The sequence below is a fragment of the Gracilinanus agilis genome, chromosome 2 (assembly GCF_016433145.1).
Source record: "Gracilinanus agilis isolate LMUSP501 chromosome 2, AgileGrace, whole genome shotgun sequence".
Lineage (NCBI taxonomy): Eukaryota > Metazoa > Chordata > Mammalia > Didelphimorphia > Didelphidae > Gracilinanus > Gracilinanus agilis.
The window spans coordinates 652,188,592-652,215,850 of record NC_058131.1 but is presented as its reverse complement, the minus strand read 5'-3'; the positions used below and the strand labels follow the sequence as shown (position 1 = coordinate 652,215,850).

The following is a 27,259-nucleotide window of genomic DNA, read 5'->3' as shown; positions in this document are numbered from 1 at the left end:
CATATTGTCTATTTTCAGTAAAATGATGAGAGGTCATTATCTAAGAGGGAAAGAGGTGGTATCAGAGGCAGGACATCAATTAAGGAAGAGAGATAGGATTGCCTTGCTGCAATGAAAGTCCAGTTTAAATTAGAACAGCTGATTATTGTAAATTGGTTAATATTTTAACAAAAATTTAATTAATTATGTTCAAACTCCTATCCCTTCTTAATGAAGAAGTGTTCTTTTTATGTTAATTTCTAAATTAAGGAAAGAAAACAAGCATAACAGAGTGAATGTCCTAGGTGCCCCAAATCCAAATGTCAGTTGTGGGGAAATTGACCCTACTTCTCAAAATCACTCAAACACAGTCTAAAAATAAGTCACAAATGGTCAACTCTGTTTTGAAAACACAATTTTATGAGGAACAATTTCCATATTTAGGGTCCTCATGAAGTGACAAGAGAAGATTATGAATTGAGAATACTATATTTGAAACAGTTTCTAGTTTTTTATAGGGTTGGATGCCTTAATGAAGAAACAGTATGGGATAGTAGAAAAAGCTTTGGACATGGAGCTGGGAATGTAAGTTCATAGCCTGCCCCTGTCATTTACTGAACTTCTCCAACTCTATTTCCTCATTTGTAAGGGAAGAGGTTGGGCCAGAAAGTCTCTTAACCTACGATCCTATGGATCCTAAGGGTAGTAGCGATCTCTTACTTTCCTCCACCTGGTGCACCTGACAGACCATTACTGCCTGTCCACGTTGGCACACCAGAGACAGCACCCAAACACCGCTGACGAGACATCTTCAGTGCTTTCAATGCATCCTGGGCTACTCGATTTGCCTCTGCTTCCACTAATACATAATCCGGACTAGAAGCCTCCATTATAGCATCATGTTTCATGACACTGTGAACTCCTCCTAATGAGACAAAAACAGCAAACTGAAATGAGAGTCAACACTTGTACAATTGCTAGTAATGGTCCTGTCCATTCAAAAAGGAGAGCTAAAGGTCTTAAGTTTGAATGTTTAAGTACAGAAAAGATAAGGGCCTAGAAAGAGTTTCTGTTCCTAAATGGTAGCATGTAGATTAAAAAGCTAGAAAAATTGTATCGAGAGAGAAAAATAAATTCAAGGAATATAGTTTTGACTATTCCAATAATTCTCCTGATGATTTAAAGTCATCACTATGAATACCAATTATTTTAACTAAGTTGTAGAACACTGATGCCCTCTGAAGATATTAAAGACTATGCCAGTTTATTCATACTACTATGCTTACATTATTGAGTTAGATTGTTCTCCTCTTTAAAATCAGGAAATCTACTATCACTTCTAACTCCTACCAGTATGACAAAATTCATCTCCCTTATCTCTAACTCTCTTTATAATTTACAGTTTCTAATCTGTTTTAGATTGGGAATTTTTTTCCAATCTGCTTTGGACTGGGAATTAAGCAAACCAAGCTTTTTTTTACAGAACTGTGTCTAAAGTAACAGTAAATAAGTTATGAATGAAGGCCCAATGGCTGCTCAAAAGCCATTTTACTTATGTTTGGAATCTGAGCTATATTCTGGATTTTGAAGTTGGCAAATAAGTAAAAAAAATAACTAAATCAAAAATTTAAAACTAAATCTTAATTATTAGTAGGTTGCAAATTTTGAAAAAATATTAAAAGCTGCATCATTTAAAATTAATTTCTGACATTAAACATAACATGCAAATAAACTAGTTTCTTTTTTTCATATAGCCAATCAAAAAACTAATTTTCTCTGTTAGGCAATTTATTGCTATGAACTAAAATCTAATTTTTCAAAAATTTAAATTTTCTCCAAGTCTTTAGAAAAAAATCAAAGGTGGTTTTTTGTTTGCTTTTTAAATTTGAAGACTACCACAAGTTCTATTTCTGCCACAAATCAATATATAATTTTTTAAATTGCTTTCAATTTTAATTATAGAATCTTTATGGAAAATCCAATGAAAAAGATTACCTGATCTTTTGAAAAGTTTTTCCAGGACATAATCATCATTTTTTTGCTCATTTTCCTCTTTCTCATCATCATGCCTCTGGTATCGTTTTTGTTTTACCAAGTGGGGGATGCGAGTTCCTTCAAACCTAGCGTCTTTGGAATGTTTAGATGTCTTAACATTCGGTTTCTGCCCTTTATGTTTTAGAGTATCCTTTCCTTCCTCCAGATGATGCTTTGTTTTGGCTTTGTGTTTACAAAACTGGTTCTTGGTCTGCTTGCTCTCAAGGCCAGGATCTAGCTTGGCCTTCGAGCTTCCTTTCTTACAAAGATGGTCTTGTTTTTCATCTAAATCTTCATCACCAGCTATCCTGAAGTTTTCAGTGATACATGAAGAACTTAAATTTTCTCCATGTCCTAGAATCATTATATTCTTTGATGGTTCATCTGAGATGGAAAAAGTATTTGTGTGTGCACATTTATCTTCCATAAGATCAGCTTCAACACTCTCCATTGAAAGGCTGCTCTGGTTAAAAGTTCCTAAATTTACACCTGTTCCTTGAGGTTTATCTTGAGCTGAACCAGCAATGGCTTTGGAAATATTGGCATCAAATGATGTGCTGCATTCTGGAAAAACATCTGCTTGGTGAGCACCTTCTTTGTCAGCAACAGGAGAGGAGCTTTGAAATTTTCTTTTCAAATGATGTCTAGGTGCTTGAACATCTGAACCAGTTCCTATTTTATGGATTTAAAAAAAAAAAAAAAGAAAAAATTGCTCATTATACTGTATGATTTAGGGGTGTACTGCTTTTAAGTGTAATTCTTTTATGAAATACCTGCAAAAATAGCACTAGTTTCAGTGCTTTGAGATTCATCGGGACTACTGAGAGTAAACAGCTCGTAAAGATCATTGGACTTAAAAAAACGTCTTTGTTTGGGGTCTTTCAGTATTCTGTTTGTTAAAAACTGCTTGAAGATTTGCCTAAAAACATAGGGAAAAAATACAATTGGTATAAAACAATATTTAGCTACACCTGAGTACATAATCCTTAAAATTCAATAAAAACCTATAATAATTTTACCTAAGAGTTTGAAAGCAATGGAGAGAGGTAATACTCAGTAATATTATTAACCACTACAGTCAATTAACTATAAGAATTTATACTATAACACCAATTATATTTAACATACCAAGTAACTCCATATTACTTGGATTCAAAGTAGCAAACAACTTCAGTTATACTGAAAGACATTATTTATTCAAAGAATTTTTTAATTCTAAGAAACAAATTTTCAAAACATTATATAAGGTCACTATAAGTTGGGGCAATAGAGTAGATAGACGTCTTTTGCTCAATATTCACATAGTTTCAGAACCATGCTTATTAGAAGAAATCCAGACAAAATATAGCAGGATCCTAGAGTATTCCTTGTAAATACCAGGACTTAAGCATTTTGACTTTTTGTTTTCATTTCGAAAAAATAATTATTCTTTATTTACACATTCATTTTCAAAAATTTTGAGTTCCAAATTCTCTAATGCCCTCCAGTCCCTCCCTTCCCCATTGAGAAAGCAAGCAATACATATTTCCTTATTAGCCACACTGCAAAAAAATGAGTAAAAATAATATGCTTCAATATGCATACAGAGTTCACAGTTCTCTTTCTAAAAGAAGACAGTATATTTCATCCTAAGTCTTTCAGAACTCTCTTAGACCTTTGTACTGCTGAGAATGACTAAGTCATTCGAAGGTGACAGTCATTTGCTGTTACTGCACACAATGTTCTCCTAGTTGTACTCACCTCAGTCTGCATCAGTTTGAATGTCTTCCCAGGTTTTTCTGAAACCATCCCCCATTTCCTTTTTTTTAAACTCTTAGCTTCCATCTTAGAATCAATACTGTGTATTGGTTTTAAGGCAGAAGAGCAGTAAGGGCTAGGCAATGGGGGTCAAGTAACTTACCCAGGGTCACAAGGCTAGGAAGTGACTGAGGCCAGATTTGAACCCAGGATCTCCTGTCTCTGCGATTGGTTCTCAATTCACTGAGCAGCCCAGTGGCACCCCCCACCTCCACACCATTTCTTAAAGCACAATAGTATTCTATCACAATCGTGTACCATGACTTGCTCAGTTATTCCCTGATAGGTAGCCCTTCAACTCCCAGTTTTTTTAACTACCAAACTTTTTGCTTTCTTAAAGAGGTGGTGCATAATTGGGAAAATAAAACATTAAAAAAAAAGTGGCTCATACCACAGAAAGTACACAACCAAGGGATACAAATTAATCTTAAATTCACATACAAGCTAATTCCTTTGGAGTTGAAGAAGGTGTAAACATTTTCTACTTCAAATGCATTTTTGAAACTGTTAGAAAGTTTATTTGTATTTAGCCAAATTGACCTTTCAAAGACAAAGAGAAAATATAAAGTTAAATCCAAAAAAATATAAAGTTAATCCAAAAGCACAAAAACTCAAAATAATCCAAAGCCCCATGATAAGGATGCTCCCTCTAGTGACATAGAAGGTAAGTTATATATGCCAGGCATAATGTTTAACCCTTCTGTTCCAATGTACTATCCATCTTTACTGTCCAGTCAAGGTATAAATTACATGTATACATACACATATGCATATACACATACATATATACATACATACACATGCATACATATGTATATATATGAGACAAAGTTTACATATTCTCCATCCAACTGCTTGTTGTAACATTGATGACAATCTTCGTTCGCTTAATTTTTACTAGTTGGACAGTTAACCCCAATTTTTTAAATTGGATTATACACTTTCAGGGTAGACCTACAGTTCCAGAGTTTGATGTAGACAGTACAAGGTGATAAATAATCAGGACCATCAGGAGAAACTCACTATACACAAGGAATCTCTCTTAACTAGGACTAACCTAATCTCCTCTAGGTTAAAGGAAAACACTATTTCATTACTTGGTACACCTATATCTACCTATTTATGCCTCATTTGACATTTATGATCAGAGAGCAAATTAAAATTATTTCTACTGCTACATTTTCTGAGAAATCACAGATAATTCTGATGTATATATGGAAGACCCTTTGGAATAACTTTAAAGTGGTACTTTGATATACTGAATAAATTATTTTTTATAATCAACAAATAGTAAATAATAATGAGATTTTGTATATATTTTCTACATCCTTCAGTCAATACTGGAATTGAAAAGCTAGGACAAATGAAAAGTGTACTTATGAAATTATGCTTGCAAAAACTTGCCTGTTCTCTAATATACCTGCCATTGAGGATGTTCTCAATTTATGTGTAAATAATTCTCATTAAAATTAGTGCTGTTCCTGGGCAGCTGGGTAGCTCAGTGGAGTGAGAGTCAGGCCTAGAGACAGGAGGTCCTAGGTTCAAACCCGGCCTCAGCCACTTCCCAGCTGTGTGACCCTGGGCAAGTCACTTGACCCCCATTGCCCACCCTTACCAATCTTCCACCTATGAAACAATACACCGAAGTACAAGGGTTAAAAAAAATAAAAAATAAAATAAAATAAAAAATAAAAAATTAGTGCTGTTCCTAACTCAGTGAAGATAAGAGTCCAAGTGTGGAGGTTTTATTGTTCTTGACAGTGAAAACTGCTTGCTATAAAAACTTTTGCAGATCTTTTTCCATTTTCATTCTGTTTGTTGACCTTTCAATTTTAATCCTTTAAGTATACTTATGTGAAACTTCCTAAAAGCTTAAAGGTGTAACAGCTATTCGAATAAAGTCCACACTTAGACATTAGGATAACACAATCTGTTTTATATCCCTTTTTAAATTTTGGCTAAGCTGTGATTTGGTACAGTCATTATGGAAAGTAATTTGAAAAGCAAATTGAGATGCAAAAAAGTATCTAAAATATTCATGCCTATTACCCTAGAAATCCCACTTAAAAGGCATATCCTTCAAAGAGGTCAAAGACTGGAAAGTCCTGTATCTACCAAAATTTTCATTGTACTGAACTGTAAGTTCCCATAAATTGGAGGATGACTAAACAAATTGGAGTACATGAATTCAATGCCATAATTTTATATTGTACTAAATGAATGTGAAGAATATTAAGGAAAAAATCAAAAGACCTATTAACTGATACAAAGCAAACAAAACCAAGAAAAAAATGCACGCAATTATAACAACAATGGAAATGAAAATAATAAAATGAATGGAACAACAAATATAACAGGCAAGCCTGGTCTGGAGAAGAACTGAAAAAATGTATCTCCTTTCCTTCAATACAGAGGTGGAGGATTATGGGTACAGGCAACCACTTTGGAAACGTAATCCTCAATTTTTCAGATAGCCTAACAAGCCACAATTCTTCTGCCATGACTTTTTACCCTACTCCAGCAGGCAGAACTCTGAGAGCATTCCAAATCCTCTCTGAAGCTGTGGACCTGCTCTTGACGTTTTTGTGTTTTTATTTTTGGCCACTCTGCTCAGTTCTTTTGAGTGATTTTTTTAAAAGGGGAAAATTATTTTTCTGCACCCCGCTATTTTCCTTTGAGGGACTTTTCCGGGAAAGGGGAAAGTTTTTCCAGCAGCCTATACCTGGCTGCCAGTTCTTACATTCCCCATGGCCTCAATCCAGCCAATGCAGGCAGCCCCTGGTCTCATCTGCCCCTCCGGGGGTGGTGGGAGAGTAGGGGGGGGAACATTTCTGACCCTCCCAATCTTCCCGCCAGAGTGCTGATCCCAGATCTTAGCTGTTCCCTGCAGTTCCCAATTCCAATTCCCCATTCCCTCAGATGCCCGGACACCTGAGTTCCAGCTACTCCTGCTAATGCTTCTGCTTGAGGACTATGGCCATTCCTGGAGCTCTGGAGACCTGGAAAGTATAACCTCACTTCTTTTTCATTGGGAACAGTCCTTACTTAGCTACTCTGAGCGTGCTTCCGTTTAGACAATAATTAGTCTCCTAAAGGAAGCCCAGGTGTGTTTCCTCTTAGACATTAAGGACTTTTAACCCGAAGAGAGCTTCTCTAGCCCCCAGTTGGCTTCCACATGGGCCCTAGCTTTTACTCTTCAAACAGGAAGTAGAATGACAAGAATGGACTGCATTGCCTATTTCAAACCATTCCTTTCAATTATCCTGCCTGAGACTCAGGAGAGATTCGCCCCCTACGCACACTGGCTCAACCTTTTAACTATACCCCTCATGGGAGTCATCCACACTGTGCTCAGTGCAGGGCTCAGATAAAGGGAACTTAAATGGAACTAAAATTTGTAAGCCTCCTCAGACTCCATGTTTTTTTGAAAGTCTGTATCTTATTGTATTTTGCTGATTGTTTGTTTTACGATTTAATTTTGCTGTTTTGCGTTTATATATTAATCCAAACAATATCTTTCTATTACACTGAATCATTTTAGTTAATATGTTTTTGGCTGCTAGATAAATTCTGTTTGTGATTTTATTGTAACTCCTTAATAGTGAACAAGTTTATTCTGATTGGTAGAAAGGTTTTTTTTAACTATACTGCTTGTTAATTTGTTACTTGCTTATATTGTATTTCCTGATTTCTTTAAGGTTTAAAAATATTTTAAGTTTATCTGTATTAATCTAATTCTGTTATATGATTCTTTATCTGTACCATTTACCTATGATTTTACAGAACAATATATCATTGTAAAAGACCATGAACATCTTACACAAACATTTTTTTAAGTTGTAAAAGCCTTATATACACTGGATTTGTCATCTTAACTATCCGAGGTCACATGTTGCTTATACAACCTTGAAGAATATAATGACAAGAATTTAAATTGTAATTTTATAAGCGGTCTTAAAAATTGACTTTAGGATTTTATAGTAACTTCTAAATGGATTATATATATATATATGTATATATATATATATATATATGTATATACATATACATATATATATATAAAAATAATAAAGTATATCTTAAAAGGTAGAGAAAACAAATGGAAGTTTCCTACCCAAACTTTTTATATATTACACAGGAAGCCAAAGAGCTCCTGCATACTTGATATTTTAACTCTTTATTTTAATTCACTTTCTCATCAGAAGGATCTAGAATTCCTGGTGATATTTTAGACCCAAGAGGCTTTATAAGATTTTTTTAAGCTCTACCCCACAACTGGGATAGAGGCAGTAATAGATTTTGTTAAAAATATCTCAGCCAAGGTTGAATGATTTACTATACCTGTTGAATTCTAACAAGTATACATTTTTAAACAACACAGTGAGTGGTTATAATAATGGGTTTGTTTGCTACTGCCTTTAAATGTGTTATTGTAATTTTGGAAAATTTTGGTACTTTATTTGAATTGCATTATAAATTTCTGCTATTTTATAAATGCCATTTACACTCACAGGAGTTCATGGAAAAGCTTAACAGGAAATGGATCTCATTTTTGGATGAAAAACGTTTCACTAATTCTAAGCTATATATATTTTGATTTTTAAAACATTCTTTTATTATTTTTTCCCTTCTATGTGCAATACAGTATTTGAGTTTTTCTCTCTCATTTTTGTATTTGAAAACATTGTATTTTTTCCTGAATTTTTAATTTCTATATTGCTTTTCTTTTTCTTTTTTAATAAAATAATTGACTTTTTTCTTTTTTCTCATTTTTGTACTTAAAGTACATATAATCAATATTAATCCCCTTTGATTTTACATTAATATAAGTTTAATATAAATATATATTTGCTATAATATTAATGCATACCCAAAAGCCTTAGACTATGGTAACCTACCAATTATTGGTAAATATTATGGGACTGTAATTAATGATTCTGTCTGATTCCAGGAGAAGGGAACAAAAGAGCCACAAGGTCAAGGAGACCGCCCAGTCCAAATGGGATTGGTGAGAAACTGTACAGTGCCTAGCAGCACAAGGTCAAAAAAGACCATATCAATCCAGGTAGGATTGAGGAACTTCTATGCCAATACTGAAGAACTTGAAATTAGCAATTGAGGTTTGGAGTTGCGGCTTTTCTGACATATGTTAGAGGCCAGACTTCTCTGAGTTTCATCCTAGTCAAGTACAAAAGGTTGGCCATCATCCTGGCTCACCCTATCCCTGAGAAGTGCAGGCAAATCAAACCAGGGAAAGACCCTTGCTTCACACACAAATTTGGTCCTTTTATTTCTCTTATAAGTGTGGCAACTTTCTGTAATCATGGCTACTGAGTGGGTAATTGCACAATTGTTTAAATTACTTTAATTGGGCCTTGATTCAAGGACCTGTTATAAGTTTATTTTCCTTACATTTTTGCACGAGACTTTGACATTTTACATTTCGTTCACAAGTTATTTTTTCTCTTTTATTTGGATTTTTTTTATCTTTTTAAATTTCTTTTACCAATTGATTCACACAACCCTATAACTCAGCCATGTACCTTAGTTGATCTGGGTGTTGGCCTTAACCCTCTTCAGGAGAGAATGTGTTACTAATTCTCCTCAGGGGGGTATGTATGTTTTATAATCACAATGTATGTTTTATAATCTATAATGTAAAGTTTAAATTCTTTTGAGAGTAATTTCAGGATAAGAAATTTGCCATCTCCCCAAAATCCAGACAATAAACCTGTTTGGAGAAGGCACCATGAAGATGCCTGCAGAAACCTACACTGCAGCAAGAAGATGCAAATTGAACTTTGGGGTGCAGTTGATTGAACTATGGGGAGTTGAATGCATTTGTTTTGAATGTACACTCTTATGCTGAAGGGGACTACCCCTAATTGGCTTTTTGTCAAGGCACCTAGCAATCATTGGATCATTGTTTTTGTCCTCTTTTCTTTTTATCCCCAAATTTCTGTAATTTAAAAGTTGGCTATGTTTACAAGATCCATCAGGAAGACCAGCCTTCCTTTCCTCCAGATCTCAGGGGGGAATGTGATATTGGAAATTTCAGAGTCCTTGAACTAATTTTGAGGTCCCTGATCTAAACTTCCTGTGGACATTTAGGGCTCTTTCAAACTACATTTCCCATGATTCCTCTTGAGTAATCACATAGACAGGAAGTGTAATAATGTAGAGAGAAGAATAAAAAAGAAGTGCCTGAAAGAGCACATTCTCTTGATGCTAAAGCAGGATGGTGGTAGAGGTATGACGAGTCCTTCAAACTAACTCTTAATATGGCACGTGGCTTCATTTTTCTAATGGCTGTTAATAAATCTTTAAAAACCATAATATTTTTTAAATCTATCCTTTTATATCCATTTTATTTCTTACATTAAACAGGCTCAATCAATATACTGGCTAAATTTATGGCTCTTTTTCTTCGTTTCTCTTTTTAAAATTTCTGTTATAAGAGAAGGCTTGCTGGGGAAGGAATATATTCAGAAATTAATGTTGGATGGTTAACCTCAACTCTTTTGAGTGTTTATACACTTTGAAGTTAGGTAGATCTACAATGTTCCAGGGCTTTATGCAAACAGCATAAGGAGAGAAGTAATCATCTGGACCCTATCTTGAAAATCAATCCCATACACACCCCAATTTTGGTTCAGAATCCTGGCAGTTATATTTTTGGTTTCATTCCAAACACAGCCAGTCAAGTTCAAAAACATTATTAAGAAAATGGTTGTTGGTTCTGCTGACCTGTGATAGATCTTTTCTTCAATGGTACCTGCAGTGAGGAGCCTATAGACAGTCACTTGTTTCTTCTGGCCTATTCTCCAAGCACGCTCTCGAGCCTATTACAGAAACAGCATTTCATTTTAACGGAGGCTTAATTCAAGGACAAGAAGCAGTGTCCTCCTTCCTCCCACCCTAAAGTTAAAACAACATCTGAGAGAAATAAACAGGCCTAATTACCACAAATGAAGACAGCCTATTTATAAAGCTAAAACTGTTACATTATAACCTGAGACGTGGGTTCAGCAATTCAAAATTTTATCATGTACACTACACTATTTAAAATATAACAAATATATAGATAAATTACATTAATGATGAATTTATCTTATTAGATGATTCAGGTAGGAAATATTTTCCCATATAGAAAATAAATTAATTGTACATAGCCCCCCAAACTTCAGGAAATACCATTGTCCTCAAAGTTCAAACATGAATTCTAATACTCTACACTGAAGCAATATATTACATAAATTTAAGCATAATTATGAAAACATATACAGAAATCTGCATTGGTTCTTAACTCATGACATATTTCTTATAAAATTAACTTAAAAATAAGCTCCTGATTTTTAGCCTTAATTAGAACATAACAAACCTGTGTGTCTGTGCTGGGATTCCAGTCAGGATCATAGATAATGACTCTGTTGGCTCCTGTCAAGTTAACTCCTATACCACCCACACGAGTAGTAAGAAGAAATACAAATATGGAAGTGTCCTGTAGGCAACATATAAGTCATTTAATATTTAAAGTTAAAGTTAAATTACAAATATTTAATTTTTTTATTTCCAAAAGCATGTGGAATAATGTGTGTTGTAGCAATTGTATTTGATTTTAATGACTGATAATATCTCACACCTCATTGTATCTTGTAATAAGTGGCTGTCTTGAAGCTATTGTAGTAGTACCATCCATCTTGAGGTAGGAATAATCTCGTGCTCTAAGAAACACTTCAAGTAGATGTAGCATCTGTAGGGATTTTAGTGAGAAGGAGAGGATGGTTTTAATGAAATAATACCCAATAAGTGCTTGTATATATCTAATCATCTTTCCTCTTCCATTCAGAAACCTCAAGGTAGACAAAGACAACTTGTGCTCCACTGAGAAAGGCTTATTGCACCATTTCTTCCCAAAAGATTTTATTGATATTTTTAGATCTTATATTACCTTCACTTCCAAATACTCTCCCCACCATTACTCAGTAAGCCAGCCATTGTGACAAAGAATAAAAGCATTTCACACCCATAAATCCCCTACCTTTTAAAAAAAGGTTTCCTAGATGTATAAAATAAGGACATTCTTTCACTATTTGCTCTATCCAGATTTAATGAAGAAAACTACATTTATTTTGGATTATATCCTCACTTCTGAAGTTGTATTCACAAAACTTAATCTTTAGGTAACAAAGTTCTGGTATGGAGCATGTAAGGCTCACCTGTCTTGACTGAGAGAATAACAACACTCGATGTCCCTGCTTGTGCCATATTTTTAGTAAAGATTCAACCACTATCATTTTTCCCGAGCGCCTCCAGTAGCCAAACTGGTCAGCTTCCTCTAATTCATCATCTGGAATACCTTTGATAATTCTGGGACCCCCGGAGAAGAGATCAGGGTGGTTGCATATTTTTCGTAATGCCACAAGCCCTGAAAAAACCTACAAAGAAATAAAATTCTTGAAGTAATATATTTTCTCATATGAAATTTATTCAGAAAGCAAGAACAAGTAGATATTAATATGCAAGAAATATTAAAAACAATTATTTCTCAACACCAGAAGTTACTCTTCTCAACTCATTCTTTTTCTATGTAGTCTACTTTTTGCTAAAATTTCATTTGATGTTGCTTAATTTAAAGCTCCATTTCATTTCTATGGTGTCTTTACTCATTTATTTCACTGTTTACTGATGTCTGAGCATGCTATCTAGTGGCAAATGAGGGAAACTGCATTGTTTCCTAAAATGGTAGTAGTAGACAATTGAATGATTTTAAATATTTTTGGTTACAAGGGAAATTAATCAAAGAGGAAAAAAGGATTAAGTTCAGAGTTCCTTAGACTCAGGCCATAGAGATCACTCTCCAATTCTCCTTCAAAACAAAATCCAATAAGGGGGGAAGGGAGGAGTGGAAAGTTTATGGGTAAAACAATATGGTACAACAAAAAGATTACTAGAGACCTGTTCAGATCTCAAGTCTGCCACTGGCTTGTTGTGTGACCTTGAGAAAGTCACTTCCTCATTTATAAAGTAATGGAGTTGGATGATTTCTAGGTCCTTTTAGACACTAAAATTCTATACTATAAGTTTAAAGTATAGCTAACATTAATTTTAAATCAAATTGATGGCAAGGCTATATTCCCTTATGGGCTATACGCAAATACACACACATACTTTATATCCATTAAGGTTTATAAAAAGAACACATTTTCTAATCTCTCTGGGTCTCAGTTTTCTGAGATATAAAGTAGGGGTGAGAGTGGGCTGGATGACTTCTAAGGTTTTTCCTTTCTAAATCAAGGTTCTTATGATCCATTACATAGATATAAGAGATTATTTCATTATTTAAGAGTGAAAGATGTTTTTGAAATTGTATCTTTGATTTTATAATGTGCTATTAGTCATATTTGTGATTTTCCAAAAGTCCATACTTCCGAACTGTAACACTTCATGGGGAAAAATCAAATCATTTGCAATGTGAAAGACTGCTTGTTAAACACACTATAGTAGAAAGCAAGTTTTGCCTATAATATCAGTTAATATTAAATTCATTGATCCTGGCATTCAAGGACTTCTATCATCTAGCTCAAGTTTTATCTCATACTCCTCCCCTTAACATTCTTCCTCTCTCTCTTTTTTTAAACCCTTATCTTCTGTCTTAGAACCAATACTAAGTATCAGTTCTAAAACACAAGAGTGGTAACAGCTAGGCAATTTGGGTTAAGTGACTTGCCCAGGGTCATATAGTTAGGAAGTATCTGAGATCAGGTTTGAATCTAGGTCCTCCAGGCTTCAGGCCTGGCTCTTTATCCACTTAGTCACCTAGATACCTCACATTCTCTCTATTCTAACCAAAATGAAGTCTTCTCTATCCTCTGTTCCTATTTTGACCTTTTCACATCCATGAATTTGCTTATATCAATCACCATATCTATAATGGACATATAAATATATATATATAATATAAATATAAATATCCTTTGTAACAGGGGATACAAGGTATAATGACACCCAGAATCTTTCCTCAAATACATTACAACCTAATGTGAGAAGGGGGAAGGAGTGAAAACATGTCTGAATAACTCTAATACAAAGGAAAGTGAAATAAGAACACATGAGCAAGGTCTACATAAAATGATAGCAGCAACTTAAGAAGAGATTAATTAGATTAATTTCTAGGGGTTTTAGGAAAGCCTTCATTGAAGAACTATAAAGGATTTTAACAGATAGAGTTACAATTACATAAAGATTAAAATAGAGGTGGAAGGTAAAACAGAACTGAGAATCATACTGCCATTTCCAAATTTGAAATAAAGGATCCCGATTAATTTGTGGTACTTAGCCTATGTGAGAAACTGAGCCCCAAAATATAAATTTTCCCCCTAGAATATCTTGACTGTTGAAGTTCCTTCAAATTCTAGAAATCTTTGATTCTAAGAATAGGTGAAAAATTGTAGGGCTCAATGTTTAAAAATTAACTTTCAGTATCTGATCACCTCACTAGGAAAAAAAGTGGTAAAAGAATCTAAGGCAGTGATGGGCAAACTACACAAGCCAGATGCAGCCCCCTGAAATGTTCTATCCAGCCATCTTCGACATTATTCCTAATCTGACAAATACAATGAGTAGGATACAATACAATGAAACTTCGAAAGAGTTGCCTTAGAAACAGACTGACAGATGAGTATTTCCTTTCCTTTGGCCCCCTCTTTAAAAAGGTTGCCCCCATCACTGATCCATCCATCTTTTGTATGCATTGATTATCATGCCAGCTGAAAAGATCAAAATGGTCAGATGATTTGTCACATACATCTAAACCTGGATATAAATAATTATAATTGACCAAGAACTCTCTTAGCTTAGTAGGAATTAGACTTTTATGTTCCATTTCCCTTATTTCCGTTTGGTTTTTATTACAATACAAAAGTAATTGGATATAAAATTCCCTAACTTGAGAATGGTACAATGAATAGCTAAAGTCTCAAAAGGAGACATTATTCAGCACAGAAAGGACTTAAAACTTATAGTCATTATACTTTAGTTTCAAAACATCTTCTGTGCCAGCTTAAGAATACAAAGAACTGCTATTCAGCAGCCTCCATATGAACCATCCCCACTCAATCTCAAAAACTCTGTTAGTATTTGTAACTTAAGTTCTCTCAATTAACTTTATAGATATTCTTAAATTTAAAAGACCTCTCACCTTTATACAACTGAGACCAAGCACTCCCTAAATCAACAATCAAAATAAAAAGATAACAGATTCTTCATCACAGGGTCAAATATTTTCTTAATAGAATACCTTAAACCAAGTCTTAATTCAAATGATTATTTTTCTCTGGTAAAGGAGCTTAATTAATAAATGTCTAATGCATTAACAAATCAGGAATTCCTAAAGAAATTTCCCAAAATACCAATTAGTATTTCTTCAGAACACTAGGGCCTAATATGAGGACGTACAACTTAAGAAACATGGAAAATGTGGAGACATTTAAGAAAAGAAATGAATATGTAAATTATTTAAAGACAATGTTACTATAAACCAATGGTATATATTACATAGAAACTATGAGGAGAGATGAAAATATTAAAACTTGAGAAACATAAACTGCTGTTTTCTGAGCTCCTCATCTCTCCCTCCTGGCTTCCCTTGTTTCCTTCAAGTCTCAGAGGGTAGAGTCTGACTTCTGCAAAGGACTTTCCCAGTCTTCCTTAATCTTAGGGCCTTCTCTTGAAGATTAGCTCCAATTTATCCTGCCCATAATTTGTCTGTATGTAGTTGTTGCATGTTGTCTCCCTCATTACACTGTGAGCTCTTTGAGGGCAGAGATTGTATTTTGTCTCTCTTTGCATCTTCAGTTATAAGATACAATCAGAACCTGGCAGTACACAGCAGGCAACTGATAGCTGCTAGTGAGCTGACCATAGTGGGTTACTAGACAATTATTCTGTCTCTCCCAAAAACCAAACAAGAGACTGGTGTAAAAGGGAATTTTTGGTTCTCTTTGAGTTCACACTTGTGAAAAGGGAATTCTTTATTCTCTTTGCCTAGTTGGAGTTAATGCCTTAGTTAACAATAGCTTTGAATCAACACAAGCTTGAACTAGGTGGAGGAGCTCCCAAACCACTTAGTGAATTCATACCCTACCTAGCATTAGGTGAGAAGCTAGGAAGATACTTGAAGAGTTCCACTCTTTTTTCTAACCCAGTCAGAAACTTGTTCACACCCTCAGAAACTGTGAACGTTTTCAATGAGTATTCACCTCTCCAGAAGGTGTGAACTGGTTCCCACAAAAACTGCCCCCTGGGCAGTCCTAGACTATTTAGAAGCTGTGATTGGCCCCTGTGAGGAGGGGAGGAGATAAGAAGCCACTATAAAAGGCTCTGAATTTCTGAGGCTGGGGAGTGGACTCTAAGAAGAGAGAAGACTCCAAGAAGGAAGTTGGCTTCAAGAAGAAGGTCAGCTCAAGGCCTTAGGAGTCACCTTGAGCTCAAGTCATTGTTTTGACCTGCCTCTTGGAGAGAACTTGGGTGAGTGGAGAGCTGTTTTTCCCTTCCTGTCTTCTGGAGAGAGTTTAATTCCTGGCTGAAGGTTAACAAGTCCTGGCTGAGTCTAGCGCTATAACAATATTTAGTTAGATAAGCTAATATCTTCTCTGCCCTTTTGTATTCCTCTGCTTTCACTATTTCCACCTCTTTTGTAAATAAAAGCTTTATAATTTTCATATATTTAGCCAACTTTTTTTTTTTAATTTTAACACTTTAAACACTTACACTGGCAACAAAAAAAGTGTCACACAAAGACAAGCCTGCTGGCATCAGAGCTGTTAACTACCAATGGGACATGGAGAAATCTTTTTAAAATGTCCTTCTCTCAGGGATATAATCTGAGATGACTAAGGGGAAAAAGATCAAATAATTTCAAAGTTTCTTCTGGTTCTAGAAAGCTGCCAATGTTAAATAATTATAACAATTCATTTTTTGGTAAGCTAGAGACCAAAGAAACTAATTTGTCTAAAGAGTTAAAGTAGACTAGGAGGTTAAGCAAGGGCCAGAGCTTACACCCACATGTACATGCTGAATGGCCATGCACACTCACATACAGAGAATAAATAACAGTACTGAAAAACTGATGCCATTGTTTTCAGTTTTAACAACAATGTTCCCTAAATAGACTAATAGTAGAGGTTCCCAACTGTTTTCCCTGCTTTACCCACTGCTGCAGTACATTTTTCACTAGAAGGTGACACACAATGGCTCTGAAGGCGACATCTTCCCTCTAAGCCAAGTGTCATGGCCTCATCCTAGTAACAACGGTACCCACAAGCACTCTGGAAAGAGAATGGAGAAGGCATAAAATTTTCACTATTGCTCCACTTCCTTCAGATGGTATTTCAAGTTAAAACTGGCATTGAATTTATTCAGAAAAGAGAATAAGGCAAAATCCCTGTTGCAATGGCCAGAATTTCCCTTCTATAAAAATTGATACTTAAGTCCCACTGTGTTAGCTTTGGCTGAGTTTATAATGATTATATCAGTCAAGCTATTATTACAAACTCATTACTATTTAAAGTGCTTTGGGATTATGTGAAGTATGAAAGGTGTTAGAGCAAACCAAATTCCATTCTACCTCAAATCATTTTTATAACAGGCCTCTCCTGAGAAGAGAATATCTATTAATCTCCGAGTTCTGAATTTTGTGTTGCTGTTGAGAGAAGAATGACTTAATAATAGCAAGACTAGAGCAAATATGACTAAATTCTTTTTACATGTGGGGCACAATCTTGGCTCCCATCGGATGCTAGAAATCAGTGCTTTTTTCTCTTGGGCCATTCAGTACTTCGGTGTTGATTTCTTCAGCTAACCTGCATTTCTCCATTAAGAATCCTGTAGACTTCTTTGGAATCTATGAAGTTTTGATATACTTTACGTTGCTCATCTGTTAAGCGGCAAAATAAGACCTATAGAAATATAAATACAAATGAGAGTATTAAAAAATTATGAAAAGAAAACTGGAAATTAAATATCTGGGTGAGATTGTACTGATGGAAGCAAAACGTTTACTTTTTTTTTTTAAAAAGACAACTTTAAAAGGAATTTGACTAGGGCCAGCTAGGTGGTTCAGTTGGAGAGAGAGCCAGTCCCAGCGATGGGAGGTCCTAGGTTCAAATCTAGCCTCAGATATGTTCCAGCTGTATGATCTTGGGCAAGTCATTTAACTCCTATTGCCTAGCTCTTACCACTATTCTGTCTTGAAACCAATTCACAATATTCTAAGATAGAAGACAAGGATTTAAAAAAGAAAGTGACCAACAATTTCCAAAATGTAAGTAATGTTTTTAGCTTCTTAGAAATGCCTTTAAATTTTCATGACTGATTTCAACAATTTTATAAAATTACTTCAATTTACATAACAGAAATAGACAATTGAAAAAAAAAACAGTCCACCAAAATCCTGTATAAACACAAATAATGCAATTGCCATAACATACTTAAACATGATAAACAAAGTTGATGGCAAACAATCTCCTTATTTCATAAAAATTTAGAAGAGTACAATCGATATTTTTTAATGTGAATGTAATATAAATGATTTTTTAAATCTTAAACATTTTTCAAAGTCTCAATTGAAGATTTGCTATCTTCCCTAACTATCTTTAACCATACTAATCTCATCCTACTTGAGTCCTGCATAGGATGTTTCTCTACCATACAACAGAACAATTATATACTCTTTAATTTCTTTATAATTACCTCGAGCACATTACTTCCCCAATTAGATTCTAAGATTCTTAAGGGCAAGGATTCTTTGTGTTTTTTTTTCCTCTCCTTTCCTTTTAACCTTAATTTCTCTCTCCTTTTCCTCATTCCTATGTCTATCTCTGTGTCTTCCGATGACCTGAACTTCCTTGTCTCTCTTCATTATATCTATACTGTTTCCTCCTCTCTTCTTCCATTCATCTAGTATTTTATTTGCAGCTTTTTAAAAAATATTTTTTACTCCTTTTTTCTCTTTTTCAGTTCTTTTTGGTTTCATAGGCATGAACGTTTAAATGCATTTGTGTCTATATAAACATTACTATAGGATTCAGCAGTGAGAAGAACGATGATTTTGCAAGCCCAACTGGGACCCTCTGTCTTCACTGCTTCACTCTTGTCTCGCAGAGGAAGTGTTGGATAGCAAATCTAGTTTCTAAAATCTTGTTTGTTGGACCTAAACCTTCCTCTTCTCTCTAGGAGTGAAAAAGTCAACAGAAGTCCTTTAGAGGCGAGGTACAGGGGAAGCCAGCAAGGACTACTACTGGTTGTAGTTGCCAAGTTATTCTGATTACAGGGCAGGGAAGAAGTAGATACAAGTCTGGAGGGAATGAGCTTACCAGAGCCAATGTTTATATAACTAATAGAAAAAAATCCAAAACTAGCTTATTCTGTATTGTAATCTTAAAAAAAGAACAATTCTGAGACACATAACTATTTTTCTTTTTAAAATTCTTCACATCACCCTTGTATGGTTTATAAAACTGTCCAAGTTTCTAAAGATCTTTTCTCCACACTTACTTGATCCTATTTGGCTTCTCATCTGGATTTGCTGTTCTTAGAAAAGCATTTCTAGGGGAAGTCCTAGCTTTATTGTTCAATCAGTGATTTTAAAGCTCTAATCATCCTTTCTAGATAGAAGAACGGAAGCCATTCTTTTACCATTTTCTCTAGCCCCATCTCTCAAAGTATTGTGAAAAAGCCACAAACCATCTAGGAGTATGCCTTGATTTCTATATGGGTTGGAACACAAAGTCTTGTTCTTTCCTCCACTCTCTTATTTTTATTTTTTTCTTGATGTCACTTATCCTCCAATCCCTGGTTTGCTTACTTTATTAAAACTGAGTTTACTGATTTAAAGCCAATTGCTAATTTCCTCCAGCAACTGCTTTCTAGATTACATAATTTTAATACTTTCATCAAAAAAATCAGAGTTCAGACTTCGCTTTTAATTCTGTATAAATATTCATCTTAGAAAACAGTGAACTCCATGAGAACACTATGAGATTTTCAAAATATTCACAAGCTAAAATTATTTAGCAATGTGTATTCAAATTTGAGTAAGATAGAATATACATATTTGATTTAGTTAGGTTTTTTCTAAAAAAATTAAAATGCTGTAGCATTTCAGTTTTACAAACCTGTTCATTTTTATCTGGCAATGAAAGGCTCATTTTTACATCTGATTTCATTCGACGCAGTAGGTATGGGTTTATGGTATCTCGTAAAACACAGGCACATTTATAAGCAGTTTTAACCTTTGATAAAGAAAAAAGGGAAAAAATCTTTATTGTGTAATATAGTAAGTATTCTCGCCAAACCTCAAAAAACTGGTTTCATAGAAATGATTCATTTCACAGGTCTACAATACTAGAAAAGTTATATAATTATAAAATGGTATAAATATAAAAAATTATAAAATAACAGTTCCCAACAGGTGTTCTCAAATTTAGAGTACTTTTCAAATTAATATGTATGAAGGAATTTCCTTAACTAAAAATACATGGAAATAATGGCATCATTTGTGTTCTATTTTGCATTTTGTAAAAAGACTCTAAAATCAAAGTTTGATCTGATTATAAGTATAAGGAAAAAAACTTGTAAACGAATCTTTCCACATAATTTTATAATTGACCAAAATCTAAAACAGAATAGACTAAAAGATCAAAAGCTAACATGAGTAAGCAGGCTGCAGCCAGGAGAGCTACTAGACAACAAGCAAAGATGACTTTCCACCTGAGACTGTGAAAATAAGTTCAAGAAAATCCCTGTGATCAGAGAAACAAACGGCAACTTTTGCCTTAAAGGGAGCATATGTTCCTGTAATGGATCATAGCTACATGAGATGGGTATTAAATATAGATAATGGCTTTAAAAAAACATAAAACTCAAAAAAAATACCCACCCTCAATTTACTTAAAGGCAAGAATTCAATAAATTATTGACATATTTTTGAAAAATCTAAATTGACTTTGTAAGTTTAGTAAATTACAAGTCAATGCAACAGGAAGAACCTCAACTAGAGTTCAAGTTTCTGAAACGAGGCTTTACAATTCAAGATAATGACATAAACTTCTAAATAAATAGGTAAAAGTAACATAAAAGAAAAAAAAATTTAATTCTGAGAACCGTTCACACAAGTCCTATGTTACTATTCTACTTTTGAACCAGTGGGGTGGGAGGACAGGTAATTCCAAAGTTTCAAAACCAATGATGGAATCTGAATTTTTTTGTCTCTTCATTTAACATATTTATTCACTGATGAGGATTTAAGCTGAAAAAACAAGGCTCAATGTCTTAATTATGGGAATTAGTAATATGTCACTGTCATGCAAGGGAAGAGGAAAACTACTACAATTTCTATTTAGTTCTCCAAGGATATGCAGTATGAATCATAAATAAACATTACAATTTCATTTGTATTTCTTATATAATGTAATGTTAAAAACACTAGACTGAAAAATGGCTGAACTCAGTTTTGTCAACTCTTCATGACTTTGGGCAAATCACTAAGCCTCTCTGACTCAAAAGTTTCCTCATTTGTCAAACAAGGGCCTGAATGAAATGCTCTCTAGGGTTCTTTCTAGATCTAAAATTCTACATTTAGATGTCTTCTTTCAATAGTTTCTGATGATACAGAAAGAGCCCATAAAATATCTCAAAAATGAACTACTTATTTTAGGAACTAGGCCTGAAACTACCTAAATTCTAATTTTTTAAATTATTCAAATAGTTTTGCTAGATTTCTACACAGACATTTTTATTTGACTTTTTTAAGGGGGTGGGGCACATAAGATCCTTTCCCCTTCTCTTCCCTTCTAATATTTGATGAAAACATTGAAGATAATTCAGTTTTTATTATGAAGAGGTAGGTGTTCTCCAAGAGAGGAACAGTAAACAGAGAAACAACACACTCGGGAAGTTGTGAGTTCATGTGCCATGCCATCTCTGAAACATTTTGAACAAAATCACTTAACTTCTCAGTGCCCTTAGGAACTCTCTAAAATTACAAAATGCAGAGAATATGCCAATCTATCTTTGTAGAGCGGGTTTCCTTTACAGGAATTCCCAAAACCAATGAAATCTAGTTCTAGGCCTTATTTGTTGTATTCCCCATCCCAAGAGGCAGCATTAAGTCAGGGATAGAGGGATTACTGTGGAATCCAAAATATCTAGGCTCAAGAACTGCTTTTGAGACACAAAATGATTTTGTGTCCATGGAAAAGGCCCTTAATCTTTCAGTCAATTCTCTTAAGTTATTACAGAATTGTGGATCTAAATGATGGGAGCACAGGAAATTGGGACATCCTTATACTGTCAAAGTAACAAACCCACTGACTCCCCTCTCCACCCCACCTTTCAAGTATTTCCAAATGCATACTATTCTAAGAGGTTTTTTTGTTGTTTTTTTTTTTACGATTTAGATGAAATCTTATATGCTCATTTTGAGTAAAAAGAACCTATTATGCTAAAATATTTTCACTATTTTATCTAATGCCAATTCGAGGTTTAAATTTTTATCTTATCTCTCATCTGATTACTTAAAGTGGCAAAACCTAATTTTAAATATTAAAATCTTAAGACAGTAAATTACGTACCAAAATTAAGTCGATTAGAATATAGGCCTCCTGCCAAAAAGGGAAACTATCTTTAAATTAGTTGTTATAAACTCTATAAATATTTGTTAATTGAATAACATACCTGTACAGGAGAAGCATTTGAATACCCTCCCATGGTAATTGGAACTGAAAATTGTTCCATGAACACTGGCAATGTTCCCAATTTCCCAGGAAAGACAAAGTCAAAGAGAGACCACAGTTCTTTGAGATTATTTTGCATAGGAGAACCCGACAAGATAATCCGATGGGGAGTACGGAACTGTTTTTTGTAAAGACAAAAATAGTTGCAAATAGTTTCACTTGCCTAAAATTATGTTTTAATACACACCCATATCATTTACCCAAGAATATTCCCACATTGTAAATTTGTTTCACTGAATATCAACCTGTGTCTTTCTCAATATGAAAATTCTGCTACTGTAATTAAAGATTTCCAAAAAACACAAAGTTCAGAAATGAAAAAGACAAGGCTCTCATATTTAAATTTAGCTCTGATTTGAGCTAAATTAAATTAGAGGACAGATTTGTTCATTCTGCAACTGAAGAGTATTATTAAGCATTATAAAAATAGCAATAATAAAAATGAATAATGATTAATGAAACTGCTCACAATAATTTTCTTCATTATTTGATAATAAAAATTTAAACATATATGGCATTTTCCAATCATTATGTAAAGCACAAAGAAAAATACTAGTGAGTAATAAGTAGGTTCCAACTTCTCACCAATTATGACTTACAAAGGAAGTGGTGTATATGAAGGTAACTGTAGCCAGTGTGAAGAATAAGAGATAGCTTGATTCATGGTATGCACAAAATATGAAAACCACAGAAGAACCTACAGAGTTTGGGGATATGCTCCATGGATTTATGGCTAGGAATCACAAAGGATGAGAAGGTTCCGGCACACTATGATCTATACCAGTGGAGAAATACCTAACCTATATATAAGTTTACAGAACCACTGAAGCATTTGAAGTATAATATGTAGGCACAGGAAGGATTCTGCTTTCTAACAAAATATCAGCCAAAGCTGATGAGTTATTTGAATTAACTATAATGTTTATGAAATATCCTTCATTCCACTTAAAAACGCTATACCTGTTTGCAAGCAAGTGTAACTGCAGCATTTGGGTTTCGAATTTTGTGTCCCTCATCCAAGATCACATAATGCCAGTCATGATTGTTAATATTATCTTGCATCAATCGAATGTAGGAATATGAAGTAATCAAAATCCCATGACATCTTGCAATTTCTCGAATGAGTTTCACCTAAAATAACAATAAAATGTTCCTGTAAATTTATTAGCAGGAGTCAAATTAAATAAAAATGATCTTACAATGATCTTTCATCCTAAAGGATCCCAAAGAACTTCATGATTGTGCATATAGTCCACTAATTATGCATTTATTATCATTGATAATTTACTTAGCACTTACTTTATTACACAGAAAAAACATTGCCCCATAGACCAACAACTAAAATGTGATTAATACAACCATAAAAACCTCAAGAGAAGACTAGAAAACTCATCACACGTGACAAATCAGTTTTCATTCTTTTAGAATGATCTTTGTTTCACAGTGAACTTAAGGACACAATGTCAGGTGAAAAGGAATTATATTAAAAGATAATACAGCAAGTTTCCAAAAAGAATTCAAAGAGCTCTGAATAGTCAGAAGAAGTAAATTATATCTTCATCTCAATTCATGAAACATTAAGTGCTTATTATGTGCATTTGAATTTTTTAAAAAAGATACAATTCTTGCCTCAAAACAATTTTTTATTTTTCTAAAGCTTTTACAAGGTGAACTGTACTAATATGTCAGGGCTATTCAAGTAAATATTACATAGAGCAGATCACTAATTTGGACTAAATGAGATGTACTAAGTTAAAATTTTAACAGTTCTATTATTTTACAACACGTATGGAAATTTGAACTAACTAGGTATGAGTTCTTAGTTCATAAATTTTGAATATCATCACAAAAGAACTGACCCTCCTAGTCCACTAAAATATAGGAAATCACCATTATAACCCAAAAAATAGGAGGGAAGAGAAAAGAATGATTAGCTGGGCTTAATCGTGTACTAAAGCTTGCTCTGTTCTTTTCTATTTCTTGATCCTTTCTCCCCTACTTTAGAGGGAAAAGATAGGTAGAAGGTAGTTACTTGACCTCTACTAGAGTTCCCACAATAACACTTAACCCTTCAGTTATACTTTCTTCCACAAGTGAAGAAGAATGCATTTATAGTTCTGATCACTACAATCAGATCAGCCATAATCTTTTAGGTATGTTTCTTCTAATAAATACAAGCTTATAATTAGGAAGAGAATGATATATATTAACACAAAAGATACTTATATCAATTAATCAACAAGTATTTACTAAGTGTGCTTACTATGTGTCAGGAATATAAAGTTAAAAATGAAAATAGTCCCTATCTCAAGGAACTTACATTTTATCAGGGAAGACAACATATACACACACAAGTATATACAAAAGAAATAAAGGTAATTTTTTTCTTAAGTGGGTCACATGGGAGACTAAAAATTCTGGGAAGGAGAAAAGATGACTAGGAAAGTTCTCTTACAGGTCAGATTTGAGCCAGGGAAATGAAGAGGTGAAGAAAAGAGAAGGCATTCTAAGCATGGAGACAACCAGTGCAAAGGCTGGGAGTCAGAAGTACAAGATTTAAGGAAAGTAAGTAGTCCAGTGATGGCAAAACTTTTAGAAGCCATGTGCCGTGCCCCCCACCCACCCAGTGCCAGGCTTGTCCCACCCCTCCCCTTATCCGACAAACGGGAGGGAGAAAGTACTCCCATTGGACTGCTGGACAAAGAGGGGGAGTGAAGCGAAATGTTTTTTTTACTAATATTTTGGTTTTATATCACCTAAATTTACTCCTCTATCTTCTTACTCCCCTTCCCAGAGAGTGATATTTTCAACACTTTTTGTTTATTTTTTTAATAAAAAATTTTAGGAGGAAGAGAGGGGAGAAAGTCAGGAAACCAAACCATATATTGAAAAAAAAAATCTGAAAATATATACCATGTTACACATCCATGATCTTCCCACTTTTGAAAAGAAGTAGTATCATCTCAGATCTCTTTTCTGAGATCATGCTTTTTCTTTGTAATTTTGTTAACTTTCTTTTTTGTTGTTCTCTTTAACGTACAATTTTTTATTTAGAATTCAAAATTCTCTCCCTCCCACCCACTCCTCCTCAACCCATTAAGAAGGCAAGCTATATGATACCCATTATACATGTGAAATCATGGAAAATATTTCCATGCTAGTGATGTTGTACTTCTTCTCCCCCACCCCTACCCCCTTGCAAAAGCAAGAAAAATAAAGTGAAATAAATATGCCAATATGCACTCAGAGTTCAATAGTTCTTTCTCTTAAGACAGGTAGTATTTTTTATCCAGAGTCCCTTGGAATTGTTGTAAATCACTGTGTTGATCAGAGGTGCTAAATCTTTTACAGTACATCATCCTTACACTATTACTATTATTGTTTACAATGATCTCTTGTTTCTGCATACTTCACTTTTCATCAGTTCACATAATTCTTCCTAGGCTTTTCTGAAACCATGACCCTTTCCCATTTCTTATAGCACAGTAGTATTTCATCACAATCATATACCACAACTTATTCAGTCATTTCCCAACTGATGGGGATCTCCTTAATTTTCAATTCTTTGCCACAATAAAGAATTACTAATAAAATTTTTTTGAACCTACAAGTAGGTTCTTTCTCCACTTTTTCTTTGACCTCTTTGGAATACAGACCTAGAAGTGGTATTGTTGGGTCAAAGGGAATGCACAGTTTGATGAGGTCTTTGGACATAGCTCCAAATTGTTTTCTAGAATGGCTGGACCAGTTCACAATCCCACCAACAGTGCACTAATGTCCCTATTTTTCCACATCCCTGCCAGCATTTGCCATTTTCCTTTTCTATCATGTTTGTAAATCTAACAGGTATGAGGTGGTATCTCAGAGTTGTTTTAATTTGCACTTCTCTAATTAGAAATTTGGAGCATTTTTTCATATAACTATTAATAATTACATCACATCATATACATATCTGAAATCAAAACTATTGACAGTTTTGATTTCTTCAGAAAACTGTTCATATCCTCAATTTATCGGTTTTTTTTTAATATATTTATTTATTTATTTGTTTGTTTTTAGGCCCTTAACTTCGGTGTAATGTCTCATAGGTGGAAGAGTGGTAAGGGTGGGCAATGGGGGTCAAGTGACTTGCCCAGGGTCACACAGCTGGGAAGTGGCTGAGGCTGGGTTTGAACCTAGGACCTCCCGTCTCTAGGCCTGACTCTCACTCCACTGAGCTACCCAGCTGCCCCCTCAATTTATCGATTTTTAAAATGACTAATTTCTATAAATTTGCTTCTCTATTTGAGAAGTGAGGGCTTTATTAGAGAAATTTGCTATAAACTTTCCCCCCTTATTTCCTACTTTTCCTGTAATTTTGGCTGCGTTTTCTTTGTGCAAAAAAAAAAAAAAATTCAATTCAGGCAATCAAAATTACCCACTTTGCTGTGATCCTCTGCCTCTTGTTGATCATAAAATCTTCCCTTCTCCATACATCTGACAGATATCTTATTCCATGCTCCCTTAATATGTCTTTGATATCACCTTTTACATCTATATCATGTACTCATTTTGACTTTATCATAGTATACAGAGTGAAATGTTAGCCTATGCCTAGCTTCTGCCAGAGTTTTACAGTTTTCCCAGTAGTTTCTGCTGAATAGTGAGTTTTTGAC

The 27,259-nt window shown here is 34.2% G+C and overlaps 1 protein-coding gene across 1 annotated transcript in view; it reads right to left on the bottom strand.

The window, feature by feature from the left end:
* Window positions 1–27,259, bottom strand: part of ERCC6 (ERCC excision repair 6, chromatin remodeling factor) — a 102,325-nt gene that overhangs the window by 2,399 nt on the left and 72,667 nt on the right. The window contains exons 9-19 of the mRNA XM_044665771.1: window positions 23,565–23,735; window positions 22,546–22,722; window positions 19,986–20,102; window positions 17,673–17,768; window positions 12,030–12,248; window positions 11,453–11,563; window positions 11,192–11,311; window positions 10,558–10,652; window positions 2,787–2,932; window positions 1,975–2,685; window positions 700–904 (exon numbers count right to left, since the gene is read on the bottom strand). Coding sequence (XP_044521706.1) covers window positions 700–904; window positions 1,975–2,685; window positions 2,787–2,932; window positions 10,558–10,652; window positions 11,192–11,311; window positions 11,453–11,563; window positions 12,030–12,248; window positions 17,673–17,768; window positions 19,986–20,102; window positions 22,546–22,722; window positions 23,565–23,735 — 2,168 coding nt within the window. The remainder of the gene's footprint in view (window positions 1–699; window positions 905–1,974; window positions 2,686–2,786; window positions 2,933–10,557; window positions 10,653–11,191; window positions 11,312–11,452; window positions 11,564–12,029; window positions 12,249–17,672; window positions 17,769–19,985; window positions 20,103–22,545; window positions 22,723–23,564; window positions 23,736–27,259) is intronic.